At 42.1% G+C, this 17,136-nt stretch overlaps 1 protein-coding gene across 4 annotated transcripts in view; it reads left to right on the forward strand.

Moving 5' to 3' along the window:
* ST6GAL2 (ST6 beta-galactoside alpha-2,6-sialyltransferase 2) overlaps nucleotides 1-17,136 on the forward strand; it is a 173,481-nt gene that overhangs the window by 109,330 nt on the left and 47,015 nt on the right. The window contains exons 1-2 of one of the 4 annotated variants that reach the window (XM_077173370.1): nucleotides 13,723-13,854; nucleotides 14,618-14,684. The exons of 1 other annotated variant lie outside the window; for it this stretch is intronic. In XM_077173370.1, coding sequence (XP_077029485.1) covers nucleotides 14,652-14,684 — 33 coding nt within the window. In that variant the 5' untranslated portion in view covers nucleotides 13,723-13,854; nucleotides 14,618-14,651. Of the gene's footprint in view, nucleotides 1-2,939; nucleotides 2,958-13,571; nucleotides 13,855-14,617; nucleotides 14,685-17,136 lie in introns of those variants that run through there. 2 more of the 4 variants (XM_077173369.1, XM_077173371.1) reach the window with 2 other exon arrangements.

Here is a 17,136-nt window from a genome sequence, read left to right on the forward strand (position 1 = left end):
CTACAGGATATCCCCAGAAGCAAAATTCGTTAACGATGCTGAGACTGTACTTTGTCACAAGAATGGTAAAAAGGATTTTAGCATATTCTCTTGTTATACTGTAATTGTTACTGCTCTGTTTTGACTCCACTGCCCTTCTTTACTATACCTACCTATGCTAAAGCAAATAGGAAAATAATTCTAACACTGCTCTTGTATGCACACATTTTCCAACATATTTTGGAGCACTTCGCACTGCCATAATTCCCATTGTACAGAGTCCTAATTCCCAAATCTCAGTACAATGCAACATATGATAGGGCTTCACACAAAGCAAAGGGCAGGACACTCCTTGAGAGGACAGAATATTCTGGAGTGCACTCTTAATGTAGCTGAAGGACAGAAAGGCAGCTCTTCTGACAAGCAGTAGGACTCCAAGCAACAGACAAAGATTGGCTTGCATTTTGCTGCAGGTCACAATAAAGAAGGAACTACACATTTTCTGTTTAACCTGAGTAGGAAGAAGAGACAGCAACATGGATAGAGCTTGGCTAGATTTTAGCTGAATATCTAAACTGTTCTCTCCAAAAAGCTAATCCAGTATTGGCAAGCCATGAATTTAATGACTTGGAACAAGATCCAAAGGGAGCCCACAGAGTGGTTTATGACACGTTTGCTAATGAAGGATTCTGTGTTTATTTATAGGGATGAAATTGATCCAATACTAAGTAATATATGAGAAAAAATCAGTAAGAATTCATTTAGGTTGACTGAAACTAAGCAAAAAGTACTGCTAAAACTATTGGGATGATAAAAGTGCTGATAAAATCCATTCCCAATCAAAACATAGCTGTCAGTGTTTGCATCCTGTGTGGAGGTTTTACACCTGCAAATGAAGGAAAAGTCTGTGGCAAATGAGTGAGAAGCCACAAACACAGTGGGTGGCTGTCACAAGAAATTATGCTGCCAGAGTAAAAGAAAAATCACTCTTCAAAATGAGAGCAATACATGGGTAGCAAATAGACCAAAGATGCTGCCTTAATGAAGAAGAAAGTTAAGGAAAGAAAAGATCACATCAGAACTAATGTCACCTTGTCAGTAAGAGACCAGGTGTCACTAACAGAGATGATTCCTAAGATAAATGCCACTGCAAAGCCCAAGCAAAATTTCAGCACACCAGTCAAAATAATGCTTGTAAAAGTCCGTAACCAGTCACAGCTCTCAAACCTTGCAAAATTGTCAGGCAGAGATTTTTTATAAAGGACAGAACTGCTAATCATCATGTCAAGTGTGTCCACAAGCACACTGCATACTCAAGCACATATGGATCTGACATTCAGGTTATGTAAAACTTCCATTCCTGTACTATAATCCTGAGAACTTCAGTCTAGGATACAACATGACACAATCTGCATCATGTTCCAGACACCTAAGAAAGGAACAAGTGCATCATCAGAGTAAAATATTTCCATCCTTTTCTTTCAGCTTAGGATAACCCTAAAAAAATGGTAAAAAGATGTGCTACTGTTGTTGTGTATTTGACTTAAAAAGATATTAGAGGTTTCAAGTTATCTTGCCAAGCTTTTACCTTATTTTTCAGAAGTCTTGGTAACACTCAGATCTGTTAACGATTGCATTTCAATGGGATGCTGGCAGGAATGCACCTTCATCAGATGATGTAAATAATAAAAATTCAGATGGATGCATCCAAGAGATGACTTGTGGCTCTGTTACTGCAGGTAGGGCAGTGAGCAGTTTATGCATGCAGCTCTTCCAGCTCTACAGTAATAACGTATGCACAGATTGAAAAAAGAGATGTGTGCAATTGTGTTTGGCTGAGAGGGTTTCCATCAGGGTGTGTGGGAGAAATGTGATTGTGGAATCTCATCATACGTTACCCACACTGCCTCTATTGCAAACCCATCTGAAAAACACAATCCATAAATATTTTTATTCCTATTTGAATAATGTGGTTTGTCATTAAATACCAGGGCTCTAAAAGACATACTCTAAGCAATTTTATGTTTATATTAATTGAACTTACTTTATTGATATTTTACCTCTGTTAGGAATGGAGAAAAAATAAGGGATCTAGAGGCAAATGTAATAAATATATTTTGATTCATTTTAGCACAACATTGGTATTGCTGGTGACAGAGAATCATCAGTAAATAAAGTGACCTTGAAACCACCAATTGTGTGAGGCATTAACAAGAGGGAAGACATGACAAAAATGACAGAGCATTTTCACTCCTCCTGCATTCCCCTGTGAAAGAGGAAGCACAGAAAACCATAGCATCTGTGCTAAGGAAACATCTATGAGCATTAATTAATTATAATGCTAGTCCTCTGTGTGCTGGATGCAGTGTCACTGTCTCATAAACAGTTTACTCGTTCCACTATTGTCAACTCAATTATTTGAGATGGCTCTTGGCAGGTGCATATGACATGCTCTTTCCAAAGCTCCTTTGTGATGAAATATTCTCAATGGCTTAATGTATATTCCCGTATGCCACAGACTGTTAAAAGCCCAGTCACATCCCTAGCTCAAAAACCCCTCAACAACATCCAAGCTGATAATGTAGCAAGAGCCAGTCACAATGACAATAAAATTTGTGACTTATCAATTGAGACCAAACAAACCACTCAAAAGCATACCACAGCCTGAGTGGGTTGAAGTCTATCCTTGCCTCATCCTCTGGCATGAAGAAGTGTGAGGAGTAAGAGAGTGGGAGCACTTGGAAAAGAGCAGAGCAGCGTGACTTGAAGCCTCCTCTCTAGCCAGTCTGGATGTGGGAGAGAGCCCACACTTGGCACAGACTGGCAGGCTCTGAGACAGCACCACCAGCTTGAAGCAAACTCCTGAATAACAGCAACTACTCAGATCAACAGGAGAATATCACACCATGCTTGGGGTCCTATTTTCCCTCGTGTGTCAGAAGGAAATCTCTATGCTTCGATGGTCTCCCATGGTTCAGGTAAGATCTTTAGCTCTTGAAGAGATTTCTCTGTGACTGTCCTGTTGCTGCCAAACATAAGACTTAGAGCAAGGGGCTCAGCAGACACCTGACTGACCATATACATACCAATCCAAAACTACTGGTGTAGCAACTCCATCCTTGGGACCTCAGTTCATGCTTTTTATTTGCTAAAATAGAAATACTCCTCATACCTAGTGTAAAAATAAAAAAAAGGTATCATAAGTGTTGGCCCATTGGGTGTATGTTTTCAAGCACCAGGTTTTACAGCTGACTTCCACTATAGTGGGTGGCAGTACTGGGAGATGGACCCCCTTTCATGTACTTCATACTCATTCCTCATTAAAATCCTTCCCTTCCCCATCCACTGCTAGAGACCAATCTGCTCCCATTGTGCAAAACCATGAGAAAACTCTAAATGAGAAGTCTGGCTATAGATATTCAGGAAATTCCCTGCCAAAGTTGCGCTATTTATCCACAGTGCACTGTATATGCTTTACAGATGTGGAATATAATTAATGGATAATATTACCTGTCTCCACTTTTAAAGCTGTTGTTTCAAGATGATGTCACACACAGACAATACTCCCTGGATAAATTAAACTCCCATGGCAGTAGGGAGGGAAGAAATTTAGGGCTATGCTACACAAGCCCAGGTCCCATTGCTTCATTTTGCAATAGAGATGACGTACAAGTAGGCTAGCTTGTCTTATTTGCAGTTATTTTGTACTCTGATTTTCCTATATTTTGGGGCAGTCAGACCAAAAACATGTTGTTGTTGTTAGAGCCATGTACAATCTGTTTTTTTGCTTTGAGAATGCTTTGTTTATAAGGCTATTTTTTGGAGAGACAGAGGACAAATAGGAGAGGCCCATTCCATATTGCTAAAACTAAATTCAGATATGATAGAGACACAGAAGTAGTGCCACAGTCCTTCCAGTTTCGTCGTGCCTCTGCTTTTGATCCTACCTCTGTGGAAAATAACAGCAAATCCCCATTGATCCCAAGGTTAGAGAGCAGGGCTTGACTTCAAAACATCTGCTGAACAGCTCTCTGGTGAGTGCTGACATTTTTGACTCTCAAACCCTTCATTAGGGTTTGCTGGCTTGTTTCATACTTAGTAAACTTGCTGTGCAGTCATGATGTTCCTGCTGTTATGGGAGACAGCCCATGGATGATATACACCCCCATGAATTCCCATCAGGAGGTGTGGATGTTCCCTTATAATGCAGGTGTATTTACAACCACTTCCATCCTGTTTGACATTCACTAGACTTCTTTGTTTGTAATCCAACCAGATTTACATGCTCCTACATTGCTGAAATCTCAGGGAGCTCCTGCATCATCTCTGGCACCAGGCACACTTTCTTGGTCTTCTTCACAGATATCAGGATTTCTCAGAACGGAGTTTTTCAAACTCCACCTGCTGTAGTTTTACTTTGGGTTTATGATTTTATACTTCTGGGACCAGGTGATAATTGGAGCAAAAGGCTTTTCTGGGGTTAAGAAAAACAGTAGCTCTTTGCCTTAGCAAAACAGTAGCTCAAATGCCTTAGCAAAAAGAAGGATATAGATCTTATAGAGCTATAAGCTCAAACTCACATCCACCATACTATTTCCTTACCATGCTGAAAGTTTCTTTATCATAAGATCAAAGCCTTGCCAAGCCTTGCCTTGCCTTACCTTATCTTCCATCTTTCAGCTCTCATTTATGTGGTTTTTTTTTTCCCTTTTTCTCCAAACTGCAAGTGAATGATTGCAACCTTAGCTAGGCTTCCCACCGACTTGACTGGTTCAGACTTTTGTAACAGATTTAAGTAATTGTCTGGTTATTTAAGATACAGCCACTTATTAGTCCAAGAGGATTTCCATGTAATGGAGAAACACAGATGTTCTGCAGTTTTCTCTTAAAAGGTGACTGTCCCTGCTTCTTTAGTTTTCCTCTGGTGGGCAGATAGGCCAAATGTTCCAAGAGCTGCAATCTGACACAGATATGTATTCATGGTCCCTGATGAGAAACAGAAAATCTTTGTATGAAGGCCTCAAATTGATACCATTGTTTGTTGCAAATTTCCCAGATGCTATGATTCAAATGTTTTCATGATGCAGGGGAAAACAGCACTTTCCCTGCAGTCAGAGGAGCTCAAGGCTTTCCAATTATGGTCACACACTCAGACTTATTAGCACAAAATTTAATTTGAGTTAATCAGACTGAGGTGGGTAGAGTGCGAAATTAACTTGACTTCCATTTTGCATCATACAGCAAACCAGCTTGGTGAAATCAGTGTAGAAATCTGAGCTGTGAATGATGGATGAGCTGAAAAACCCCCAGAGAACAAACAGAGTTGTGCAATCATCACTGCACCAAAAGGGACACAATATTCAATTCACTTGTTCAGGGAATTTCTTTACTTCCCTGGCAAATCAAAGGGTGTGTGCCCTCAGCTGCACCCATGTTTTGCCTCTGAAGCCAAGAACAGAGTTTGGACCTAAAATAATTTTCTTCAGCATCCCCTCTGTTCTGAGAGCTGTATGTGCTCTGTCAGTCAGTCTTGTCAGAATTTTCCAAAACGTTATTTTTGTCAGGAAATGACAATTTAATGAAAATAGAAACACATCAGTTTCAATGAAATTTCCATTTGCAGTTCAAGACTCTTGTTCAAAATCCAGAGGGAAAGAGAAGCATTCACTGGGGGCAAGCCAGAAGCCACAAGTTGTCCAAGTGGAAGGGATATGGGTTTCAAGTGTCTGCTCCTTGTGAGGAGAGTAAGGATATACACCTGAAATCTTCCACAGCTCAAAAAAGTACAGTGATGACTGGCTCTTCTGGAAGCATGTGTTCCCTTGAACCTATTCAAAAAGCTTCTGTTTCACTTTGATTAAGAACAAAGTCTTGACATTTTCCTTTGACTTTTTTCTCTTTTTTCAAACCAAAATTCCATTTTCCAGCAAAGGGTAACATTAATTTTCCTTTTCCAACTTTCTGCTAAATGTGTGGCTAAAAGAAATGTTTGGTAGATGGAAGAGGGCCCATACACTGTAACCATAAGTGCCTCTATCTGAGCCTTATAAACAACTGGAAAAATAAAACAATGCTTCTAGAGCATTGATCTCCAACTTTTTCGGTAAGATTTTAGCAAGTTGACTCACCTCTTCCTATAAACTGTCTTGGTTTTGGAACAGAGATATTTCTGTCTTGGAGAAAATTGAAAATTTTAGAAGGGTATCAGCTCAGCAAGAAAGCTTCAGAAAATTTAAAACATCAAAGGGGTAGTTTGGAAGGGAGAATCAAGAGAGAAAGGCTTCCACTTCCTCCAAAAAGGGCATAGAAAACAAAAATATTAAAGTTCAATACTGTGCAGAAAGACCTGGGTGAGACAGGGACTGAAGGAATGTCAGATGGGCAAAGGAATCAGGAGAAGGGACATGATCTTACAGCCATGGTGACAGGTGCCTGGATGCCACCTAGCTACTGATGGCAGGACAAAACTCCTCCTGTGTATGTATACCTGGTGCTATCTACAGGAGGAGAAGATTCTCTGCACTAAATGGCCACAATATTTTTTTTTCAGGAAAAGACTACATTTTATCACCAAATGGGTGATAAAACAGTGCTTACTGTTTACTATCTTTAAACTGTGAAATATGCTGGGAAATAAAGACTTTAATTAAAGTTGTCTTTTCAATGCCTATTCCTTGTAGAAAAGTGACACCATTTCAAAACTCAGCTTTTCTCATATGCCTCTATTTGCTTTCTCATTTTTATACAATAGATTCTATTTAAACAATTTCAGCAAAATATTTAATATCATTGCAAAAGTGGCTGCAATACAAGTTAAAAGCCAGTAAAGTCAAGAGCCTGGTAAAGTAGGATAAAATTCTGTGGTGTACTTGGTGTATCCAAAAAAAGTGAGGAATACAAGATCAATTAGCCTAAGAGTTGTTTTCTCATATTGACATCAGGATTCCCACTTTTGTTGTTTAAACAAACTGGATAATGTTTGTACTGTAAAGTTCTGAACTGAAAATACCAAAGCAAGGTAGGAACAGGTTTTGCCAACTCTTCCTATTAACAGTGGAGGCTAAAAGTTGCTGACTCACTTTGTGACACTAATTGGCTAAACCTCCCTGTACTTTAGTTGTGGTTTTAACTGTCTTAAAAACGTATCTGCATATTTAATGTATGATACATAGCCTGTATGTATGCAAACCACCATTAAACCACAGCACTCTTCATGTTTCTTTACTTGTCTTAAAGCATTAGGAAAGTATGCATGATGAGAGCAGCTTTGCTCCACTGATCTATCTGCACTCCCTTGCAGCAGAGACAATGCCAGGGGGCTTTTTCAGGCTGTGTACAGCAGAAACCAAGGCAGCATTTCCCAGGCCAGATGCAAAGTTACATGAAACAGAGTAGTAACAAACTAGCAATAACCAGCTCTGGAGCAAAGAACAGCCAGCATCCAAGTTACTCCTGGGAAGGAGCCCTTGCATTTTAAATCAAGAAGAAAATGATGACCCATTTTTAAAGAATAAAAAATTCCTGTAAGAAAACTAACTTTCTTCAGCAGTTCCTACCCAGGCAAAACCAGTGTATGGGACTTCTGCAAAGCCACAATTCCACTTGAGTCTATGAATCCCATCCACAGGAATGCAACACATTGGCCTGGAACTGCAAATGCTGCTGGCCAGACAACACTTGCAGGAGGGACACTCGCAGGGGGAGCAGGCACTAAGGATGAATTCATGAGTGCCTTCTGATCAAGTGGTATCAGGGTACTCTTTTTGACTTTTTGGTTATGTCTGATAAGCCCTTAATTTAAGGAGATGAAGGCTGGTCGTGGTGATCAGGACAGACAGAAGGATCTTCTAGATCCCTTCAGGTACAAATGCCCTAAATCAGACTTCACAGGGGTAAGCAGGAGGTCAGAGAAGGAGAAGAGATGGCAGAACAGGAGAGAACTTCTCCTCCAGGCAGGTGCACACTCTGCTGTGCTGCCCTGCTCTGCCTGGAGTGCAGGGATAACTCGCTCTGATAGGCTGGGCTCTGTCTGAGCCAGTGCCTGCTGCCCTGGCCAGGCTGGGCAGAGCAGCCCCTCTGCCTGCAAAAGTTTTGGGAAGGGAATATGTGTCTGTCTTCCTACTGATAACACCATCCAGGCAAATATGTATTTCTTCTTTGGAAGGAAGTATTCCACTGTACATTGAGAAAACTCTGATTCCAAACACAATTTTTTCTCCATTCTCCTATCTTGATGATTCAGAAGATAAGGCACATTATTTTTCTTCAAAAAGCTGCTACATAAACCCATGTTTATTTCAGTTAACCTTTCCACCCAAAGAGCCAGCTCACTTCAGTAATGCCTCCATACATCACAACCACTCAGAGTGCAGGCAGAGATTAATTCAATGTAATTTTGTGTATAAAATTTGCTCCAAAACTCATCTGTCTCCAGATATTTATTTACCTATACAGAATATCCAGGGTTTGAATTCCAGCACTGACTGATTTTTAATAAAAATTCCCCAAACACTACAAATTATTTTAGCATCTTCAACTTCCAGTAGAAGTTGACAAGGAGTCAAGGCACATAGTACGCAATGAGTGCTGCCAGTAGTAATAAATAACAGTGGGAAAAATGGACAGAAAGTTCCTGTGCTTCAGCAGAAAATTGGATGAGAACATTGTTCAAGTTCATCAAAGCAGTCAGGTTTTAGGAACATTTTACTGCCCATGTCTTTAGGATGCTGCTAGTCTTTTGCTTGTGTAGGATTTTTGAGCTTGTTAACATGACAAACTGAGATTTATGACATTTGTGATTTTAGCTGTGTGACTCTGCCTAAAATGATTGTTCAGTGCCATGAAAACACTGGCTGGAGGATGACTGTGAGGTCAGTGGGACAGAGCACCAGAGGCAACAGCAGGGAGCTCCTGGCCCTGCTGATTTTGAAGTCCCAACCCTGTTACTCTGTTTTACGAATGCAGCTGAAGTCCGCCCTTTTTCACAGCTTGGGGATGACTTCTGCAATAATGCAACAACTAGCAAAAAAACCCAAGCTGAAGGTAGCTCTGGTACCTTTGGCTTTTCATTTCAGCTCTTTGCTGTTTCTTATGAAACTGACTTGATGAGAAGTCAGAGAGGTGACTTGCATGTATCATGGAGTAAATGGACAGGCGACCCTAGCTGTTAAAAGTTCATGGAAGTCCATATTTCTTTCTAAGGCAAATATGAGGGAGAGGAAAGCAAAGAACAGGCTCTGATTCTGCTTATTGGCTTCCACATCTGAGCCAGCACTGAAGGATAAGAATTAGTCATTAATACAGGTCAGGTCAGCAGTAAGTTAGCACTTTCTTTCAAGACCAGGGAAAACTGGAAAAAAATTGTGTCCATTATATCTTTGAGTCCCAGGGCTGCTTCAGAGATGATGTAGCTCACACTTGGTGACCAGACTCTGGATTTGTAATCAATTCTGTTTCCTACTGCACCTTGCCCAGACATAAAGAACATTAGCCAGCAACTGGGCTGGCTGTTCAGACACACAGGCAACAGGACATACACAGAATTCTTCCTGACATCATCTATGCCATGCTGGCAAATGCTATTTCTTCCCTTTTTTTTTCCCCTGCCAGCTCTGTGCAAGCAAAAAGAGTCCTTGGAAAAACTTTGTGCACCCACAGAGCAAGGATGTAACTTTATGCAGACATCCATCAGCAAGGATGTAACAAGCCCTGTGAGCACAGCCAAATGTGCATACACCTCTGAAACGAAACCACCTCGCCAATGAGTCAGGGAGAATTTTGTCACGATGCTCCTGAAGGGCAGAGAAACAGCTTGCTTGGGAGAGGAGGCAATTCTGCCAATCATCTGCCATGAGATGATGAGAAAAAGAAACCAGGCCACTCTCTCTCCTAAGGGAGAGCTGTTAATTGAGGTCTTTGGGTTACAATCCTAAATCCACATAGGCAACAGAACAACTGCAACACTGAAATGCATCTGATGTGTGCAGAAATCAACAACAGTATCTTCAGCTTATTAAAAATCTGCTTGATGACTAGAAGCAAAGTGCAGGTCTGCACTAACAAAAATCATGGTGTGTGATAACTGCAGGTCCCTCCTGGTGCAGCAGGATACAAATGCCAGGCCAAAAGAGCCTCACCCAGAGGCAGCACTGCTGGAGATTCACCACCTCATTGCTAAAGGGACCAGTCTGAAGCACGTTTCTTCCTTCCCGCCCCAAGGAGGGAAAGCACACTTCCCCAAGATGTTTGAGGGTTTGCAGAAGGCAGTGGGAACCCACCTAACAAGTCCCTTTTGAAGTGAACAGGCCCCTTTGGAAGTGATAACAGAAAAATACCTCAGGGAACCATGAGAAGTGGGAGGTGCACAATCTGTGGACACCCAGAGCTTACTCATTCATGTAACCTTAATAGCAGTTATTTGTTCAAAACCAAAAAAGTTCTAAAATAAAATTGCAATTACTTGGGTGAAACTCAGTTTTGGTAGAGTCAAGAGAAAAATTCTCTTTTCCATCAGTGGAGTCATATTAGCTAAGAATATGTTCTGAAAAGGTTAAATAAGCTTGTGCCTGGGCTTTAAGGATCTTTGTGTACTGTACCTGCCAGTTTAAATGATGACTGCAAAGATCTGTTATAAAACTTTTTCCAGGAGAGGCAAAAGCTTTCTCTGTGCCACTGTTTTTAATATACTGTGACTCTTGCTCGTAGTAAATTAGGTTATTTATCCCTTTTATTTATATGCACTGCTCTAACAGAGTAACAAACCAAAGTGATAGATACATCTATACCAGTCATCAAACTCAGTAACAAAGCAACAGCAACTGTGTGTAACTTTACCCTATTGCTATCAATTTATATAAAAGACAAATTCTTCAAGCTGCAAACATGTGAAAGTAAATTCTTTACCATTCTGGACTTCCAGCTATTACTATGTCCTCTGATCTAAAATCCTTCCCCAGGCAGCTCCCACATCATGGAGACCTGATGTTGATCTCACAGACCTTATCCCAATTCACCTTCTGGCTTCCAGAGAAGCTGTTCTTTATTACTCTGCTGAAATTGAAGGCAGAATCAGGCCAGTGATCAGAAATACACAGGATGCAGAGTTCTTCCATTTTGGAGTTCAGAGTCTAAGCCAAAAGCAGAATGTCAAAGGCTGAAGCAAACCTTATTGGATTGCAGAATAACTCCTTCTGCCTTCCGCAGATAAATTTTACATTTAGATGCATAGGGGAGACTCCCACTGCAGTCAATAAAAATTATGCTCATCCAGTGTTATTTATCACCAACCCAACTGCCCATTCTGTAAGTGCTTGGCTGAAAAAAGGGGAGTCTTCAGGCAACAAGCATTCCTGATACTGTGTTTAAACTGTCTCAGATTCTCACGTAGAATCTCTTAGCTTTATCAGCTTCCCTGAAATACTCACCTAATTTATGCTATTCATTTACATTCTATTCCAAATTGAAGTTCTATTTCACTGGCATATTAAAATGAGTATACTAAAGAATGGTGCATTTTAAAATAGTAACAGATGGATATGTCTGTAGAGTTGTACAGATTTAGATTCCTACTTTAATTATATAATTTTAAAAAATTGAGTAAGCAGTATCCACCTTTCACTTTGTTTCTTGAAACATGTGTTTATAGTTTATTCTATGAGCCAGCATGCAATATAATATCATTTTGTAGACAGATGCAGCAAGTCTAGGCACAAAAAAATAAAATTACTGGGGAAATATCTATTCCTTAACTGCTAACTATATTTATAAATTTAGATTTTTGAATTAATGCTATACAGGGCTATTCCTCAAGCAGCACTGTTGCCCAAAAAAAAACCAGTTTGTGGATATATCTACATCACAGTGTCCCTGAATAGAATTTTTGCTGTCTTTATGAATGTAAGACAAGCTCTCTTATCACACTGATAAACAATGATTTTTATTTTTCTGAATTAGCTCTAAGTTTGAAATTTATTTTCAAAGTGTCCTACACTGGGGGAAAATATGATCTTTTTTATTAATTAGTTGCTTTGCTATTCATGAAATTCCTCAAAATGGAATAAGTAAGTGCAGAACTTACCTAGAATTTAGAAACGTTATTTGCTTTTGGCATTAAGTGCTATCATTTCAATCAATCATATTTTTTAACCTGTTAACCTATTCTTGATTGTGCTTTGCCTTTCACATCCTTGTGATGCCACCTCTTAATTTAGGAAATGGCACCTTTTTTCCTTTAGTTCTAATGGCTTTTACTTCGACACTTGTTTCACAGCTTAGAAGGCGTGCCTTTTGCAGGCATGCTGCTCCGATCAGCTTACACCTTACAAATATGGGCACAAAGAAGCTTCAGTCTCAGATGCATTTACACAGATGCTTATCTTGGAGCACAGACTCGGCACAAAAAAAAAGGTTATCTGTCATTATCCTAATTATTCGTAAGTGACGACTTACTTAGACTATTTGCAAAGTAAACTACTATTAAATTTGAACCAGAAGTAAAATATGCTTTAAGGTATTTCTAGCCTTTCAGCAAGCTGAGAAAGCACACCAACGACTGCACGGAAAACATTTCCCTTTTCCTTTGCCTCTGGACAGACACTGGAAGTCCCAGCGGAGCGATCAGCGCCGTGTGGGTCCGGCGGCGGGACCGCGCATTTACCGCGCTCCGGTAGCATCTCTCTGATCTCTCCTCTCCTTTGTGATCGCTGATCCAACAGCCCTGTTTCGCATTGTTTTTCTACCCGCTTTATTAGCGAGTTAATGTGTTTGTTCTCAGGAGACCTTTAAGCTTAAAATATTTCTTTAATTAACGGAGCCTAATCTTAAAGAGCCAAAGCCGGCTGCGGCGCTTCCACACGGCGTGAGTGCGGGAATCTCACCGCCCCGGCTCACGGGGGATGCTGAGGAAAGGACCGTGCCTTCAACTTGCCGGACCGGTCACAGAGAGACACACCCCGTGTCCCCGGCCGGCCCCCGGAGTCCCGCTGGAGCCGGAACGCTCCGGGGCTCTCCGCGCTCGGCAGGCGGGGGTCACAGAGACAAGGCGAGAAAGCTGCCGGCCCCTCGCCCGCGCCCCCCGCACCCTTCCCTGCGGCTTTGAACTTCTCCAGCACAGAGCCCGAAGGTGCAGCGCGGCCCCAGCACGCCGCGCCACGCCAGGGGAAGGCGCAGCGCCAGCGCCCCATCCCCGAGCATCCCCCCGTCCCCGCCGGCGCGGAGGAAGATGCCCCGCTGCCGCCGGCCCCACGCACTCCCCCCACGCGGCGAAGATGCAGGGCTGTCCCCAGCCCCTGCCCGTGCGGCGGAAAGCGTGGCAGTCCCCCCGCCGCCGGGGTGACCCCCTCCCGCCGCAGCTCCCGCCCCTCCCGCCGCTGCCCTTCCCGAACAATGAGCCGGGACAGCGCGGCACGGCCCCGGGGCAACCCCGGCATGTCCGCCCGGCCCCCTCCGCCCGCCGGAGCGCAGCCTCCCGCCCCGCCGCCGTAGCGCCCGGCTCCGCCCGCGAGGTACCGGGGGCGGGGGCACCCCCATCCCGGGAGGGGCCGGGCGGCGGCGCGGGGGGCGCTCGGCCGTGTGCGGGGGGCGGCTCCCGGGGGCGGGGGCGGTGCCGAGCCGTGCCGAGCCGAGCCGAGCCGTGCCGTGCCGTGCCGTGCCGTGCCGCCCGTGCTGCCGCGATCCGGCCGCGCCGCGGTGCCGCCCGGCCCGGCCCGGCCGCTGCCCTGCGCTTTGTGCGTGCGGCGGGCAGCAGCAGCAGCGGCAGGAGCGGCAGCATGCGGGGGGAGCGGCTCCGCGTGGGACGCGGCGAGGCGGAGCGCCCGCGCCGCCCCGGCTGCTGCACCTCGGGGGGCAGGGCCCCCAGAGAGCCCTGAGCGCCCGGCGGTACGTAGGGGCGACCCCGGGCGGAGAGCTTCTCCCTTTTATTGTTATTCTTTTGGGATTTTTTGGGGTATTTCTTTTTTTTTTTGTTTGCTTCTGGGAGGTGGGTGGTGATGGTGAAGGGGAGGATTTCTTCTGTGCAGCGTTTGCTGGAAGGAAAACCCTGTAGGTGAAGCCATATGGGTTCTCTAAGCATGGCTTAGTGGCTTCTTGGCTTAACAGTTTTCGGGCGGGGAGTGAGCAGGGTGTGTTTTAGGAGGGCTCGACTGCTCAAGAGAGCTTGAATAGATACGTTTAGAGAAGCAGCGCTTTCCAGGAATTTAAATGAGACCCTTTTTTTGTGGTTGCTTTTTGAGGCTGTTCTGTTAGTTCTATATTTGCTTTTGCAGATTGCTCTTATCAATAGTTAGGCAGCTGTGGTAGCATATAAAAATCGATCATCTCAAAGGAAAAAAGAAAGTCTCGGCGAATTCACCTTTGCTAAGCGGTGTGGATCACTTCTTGGTCTGGTTTTATAATTTATGGGGAATGTTATAGTCTCTAATGCTCAAGTACCATTTCTGGTTTATTTTGTTATGGCAATGTGTTTCTTTTGGTACTAGAAAAAGATGGTTGGGTTACTCATTCAAGTAATTTAGTTGGTAACTTGGAGGAACGTTTAGTCATTTCAGATGTGGAGGGAAATGCTAAGAGAAAGGCAGAAGGCAGTGGCAAACCTCAAGGTTTAGGTTTTTGCACATTTTTAAATTTGATTTTCCTTTTTCAGTCTTGCAAACTTTCTGAACTTTAACCCTTTTGCAATGAAACTTTCCAGGAGTGGCGTCTGCATTCAGGTACTGTTAATACATGTATATGTATATATCTTTTTCTTGTTTGGAAAACTTAGGTGAAAATGATTCAACTGGTTTGCATAGTGTGGGGCTGTTGGGTATGGGGAAAGAATTACCACATTTTTTCCATTTAAAGATGGAGCTCTTGCAGTTTTTCGTTTTTTGTGTTTTTGCTTTTCTTTTTAAGGGGGTTTTATCATTTATGTGAATCTGAAGTATGGTTTGGAGGTTTCTGATGGGCAGTTTCTGATTAAAATACCCTTTCATGGAAATCCTGCCATGGATACCTACTAATTTTGTATGTATCTTGCTAAGACCAACTGCAGCACTATTTGGAAAATATGTGCTGTATTTGCTGAATGAGAAGCCGTGATAAAGGGTCTGGAGGTGAAGTCCCATCCATGTACTCAAACCCAAGGACTCAACACTGATTTCTGCAACTGACAACTTTGTGGACACCTGTCCTGTAGGAGGCAGGCTCCTCTTGCCATTTGCTGTGGAAGTGCTGGATTTGAGATCTTGTAAGTGAAGACTTCAAACTATTTGTAGGCAGAAGTCTTCTCTGATTGAGTTTAGGATGTCTAAAACTCCTGGTGTGGTAGTCAGAGAACTCTTTTCTATTCTACACTTCATCTGGGCAGAGGACAGGATTTCCCATCATTGTCCACACTCACTGCACATTCAGAGTTGGAAGATATATAAAAAATGTTCGAGGTTTCTTGCAAGGTTACAGAGTTCTACGTCTGTGGTTTGTTATGTGTTTTCTACCAATGACACAAAAAGAAAGGCCAAACAATAGGGAAAATGTTACAAAAACTTTTTAAGGGGAGCTTAAAGAGATGCTAGGGTTGCATATGTAAACGTCATAGTGGAAAGACGTCATGGATGAAGTTGTATGTTCACCTATCTCTTGTTCTTTGGAATGTGCAAAATGATTGCTACATGCCCTCTTAGGTTAAATGTAGACTTGTGCATAAGTAAAATCAGAAAGGATAATTTGTGCATAATTTCAAATCAAGAAAGCAAAATTAAAAAATAAATGTCATACTACAGATTTTTTGTTTTTAATTGCAGATTAGTTAAATAACATACAACAGAATCCTGGTGGTAGCATCCTAACAATTGAATTGTGAATTGATGCTGTGTGTGCTGCTTACTGCATAAACTATTGGGGCATGCTGACTTTTACATGAGTTGTTGGAATGCTACTGGCCCATCAGAAATAGTATGCAAATCTCTCTGCAGTAATTTTCGGACTGTGATTTGGAAACTTCTCTGTACTTGCTAGGGAATTGGCTAGCAGTCTGCAGAGAAGTACTTGGGCATATGGTATAGGCTAATTTTCCATGTATTTAGCTACTAATGGCATTAAAATAAGCCAAAATACATTAAATACCTCTCTAATATTAATTATCTTGTTAAGAATTCACTGAAAATACTATTAAAATCACAGATGTGTACAAGGGCAGTGTGATCAGCGTGGAGGCAAATACAGGGAATAAGGTCTGCAAAGGTCTTCTAAGATGCTGCTCTTGCTACAAAAAAATGTTTGGTCCTGTGGCATTGTAAATTTGGAACAAAGACACAGGGACTTGCTTCAAGGAATGGAAAATCTGACTTTACTGCTACTTTTGTAGTGAAGGGATCATTTTTGTTGAGTAAGGCTGTTGGCTTCCTCAGCCTAAAGGTTTACAACCCTTAAATAGCTCTTCCTGACACTAAGCAGTATCCCTTTGATGTGTTTCAAGTATGTTAGAAAGGCTGGCTGGCAACACTGGTACTGATGAATGAATGAAAAAGAGAGAAATTTACAACATCAGATAGTTTCTTTAAATTATTTCCCTTGTTGTTAGTTATTACCAAGCATGAGACTGCCACACTTGAATATAATTAATGTAGTAAATGGCTTATTAGGCGCCATCTGAACTTTTGCCTTGTTTAATTATAGAAGCTTAGTGCAGTGGTCTGTGTACAATATTCACCCCAAATAATTGCTTTCAGACTTTTATCTGACTATGGTTATTTTTGGAGCAGCTGCATACATGGCTTTTCCCTGAACTTTGCACTTCTTAGGCTCTCTGCAGTCCTGACACTACATTTTCATTTGCGTAACTAAAAGCAGTTGTGTTTTGATTTTGCTGGTAGCAATTCAGAGCAATTTTTCTGCATGCCATTCATATGTTAATGTGTTTTGAGCTTCCTTAAAATTCTCTAATTCATATTTAGGTATCAGTCAATCCATGACACAAATGGGAAAGTGGTAATAATTTTTTTTTTAAATTTTTAAATTGTGACTGAAGTTAAAAGTATTTCTTCCAGTGACAGTGTATGTATTGAAAATTATGTTAAAATTGTGAAAGGAGTGGAATGGGATGAAATCAGCACCACAAAGGATTTACAATAAAGGGTTCAGATTCAGCAAGCCCTTCTTCATGTGCTTAATTATGTATATTAA

The sequence above is a fragment of the Agelaius phoeniceus genome, chromosome 2 (assembly GCF_051311805.1).
Source record: "Agelaius phoeniceus isolate bAgePho1 chromosome 2, bAgePho1.hap1, whole genome shotgun sequence".
In the NCBI taxonomy this organism is placed as follows: domain Eukaryota; kingdom Metazoa; phylum Chordata; class Aves; order Passeriformes; family Icteridae; genus Agelaius; species Agelaius phoeniceus.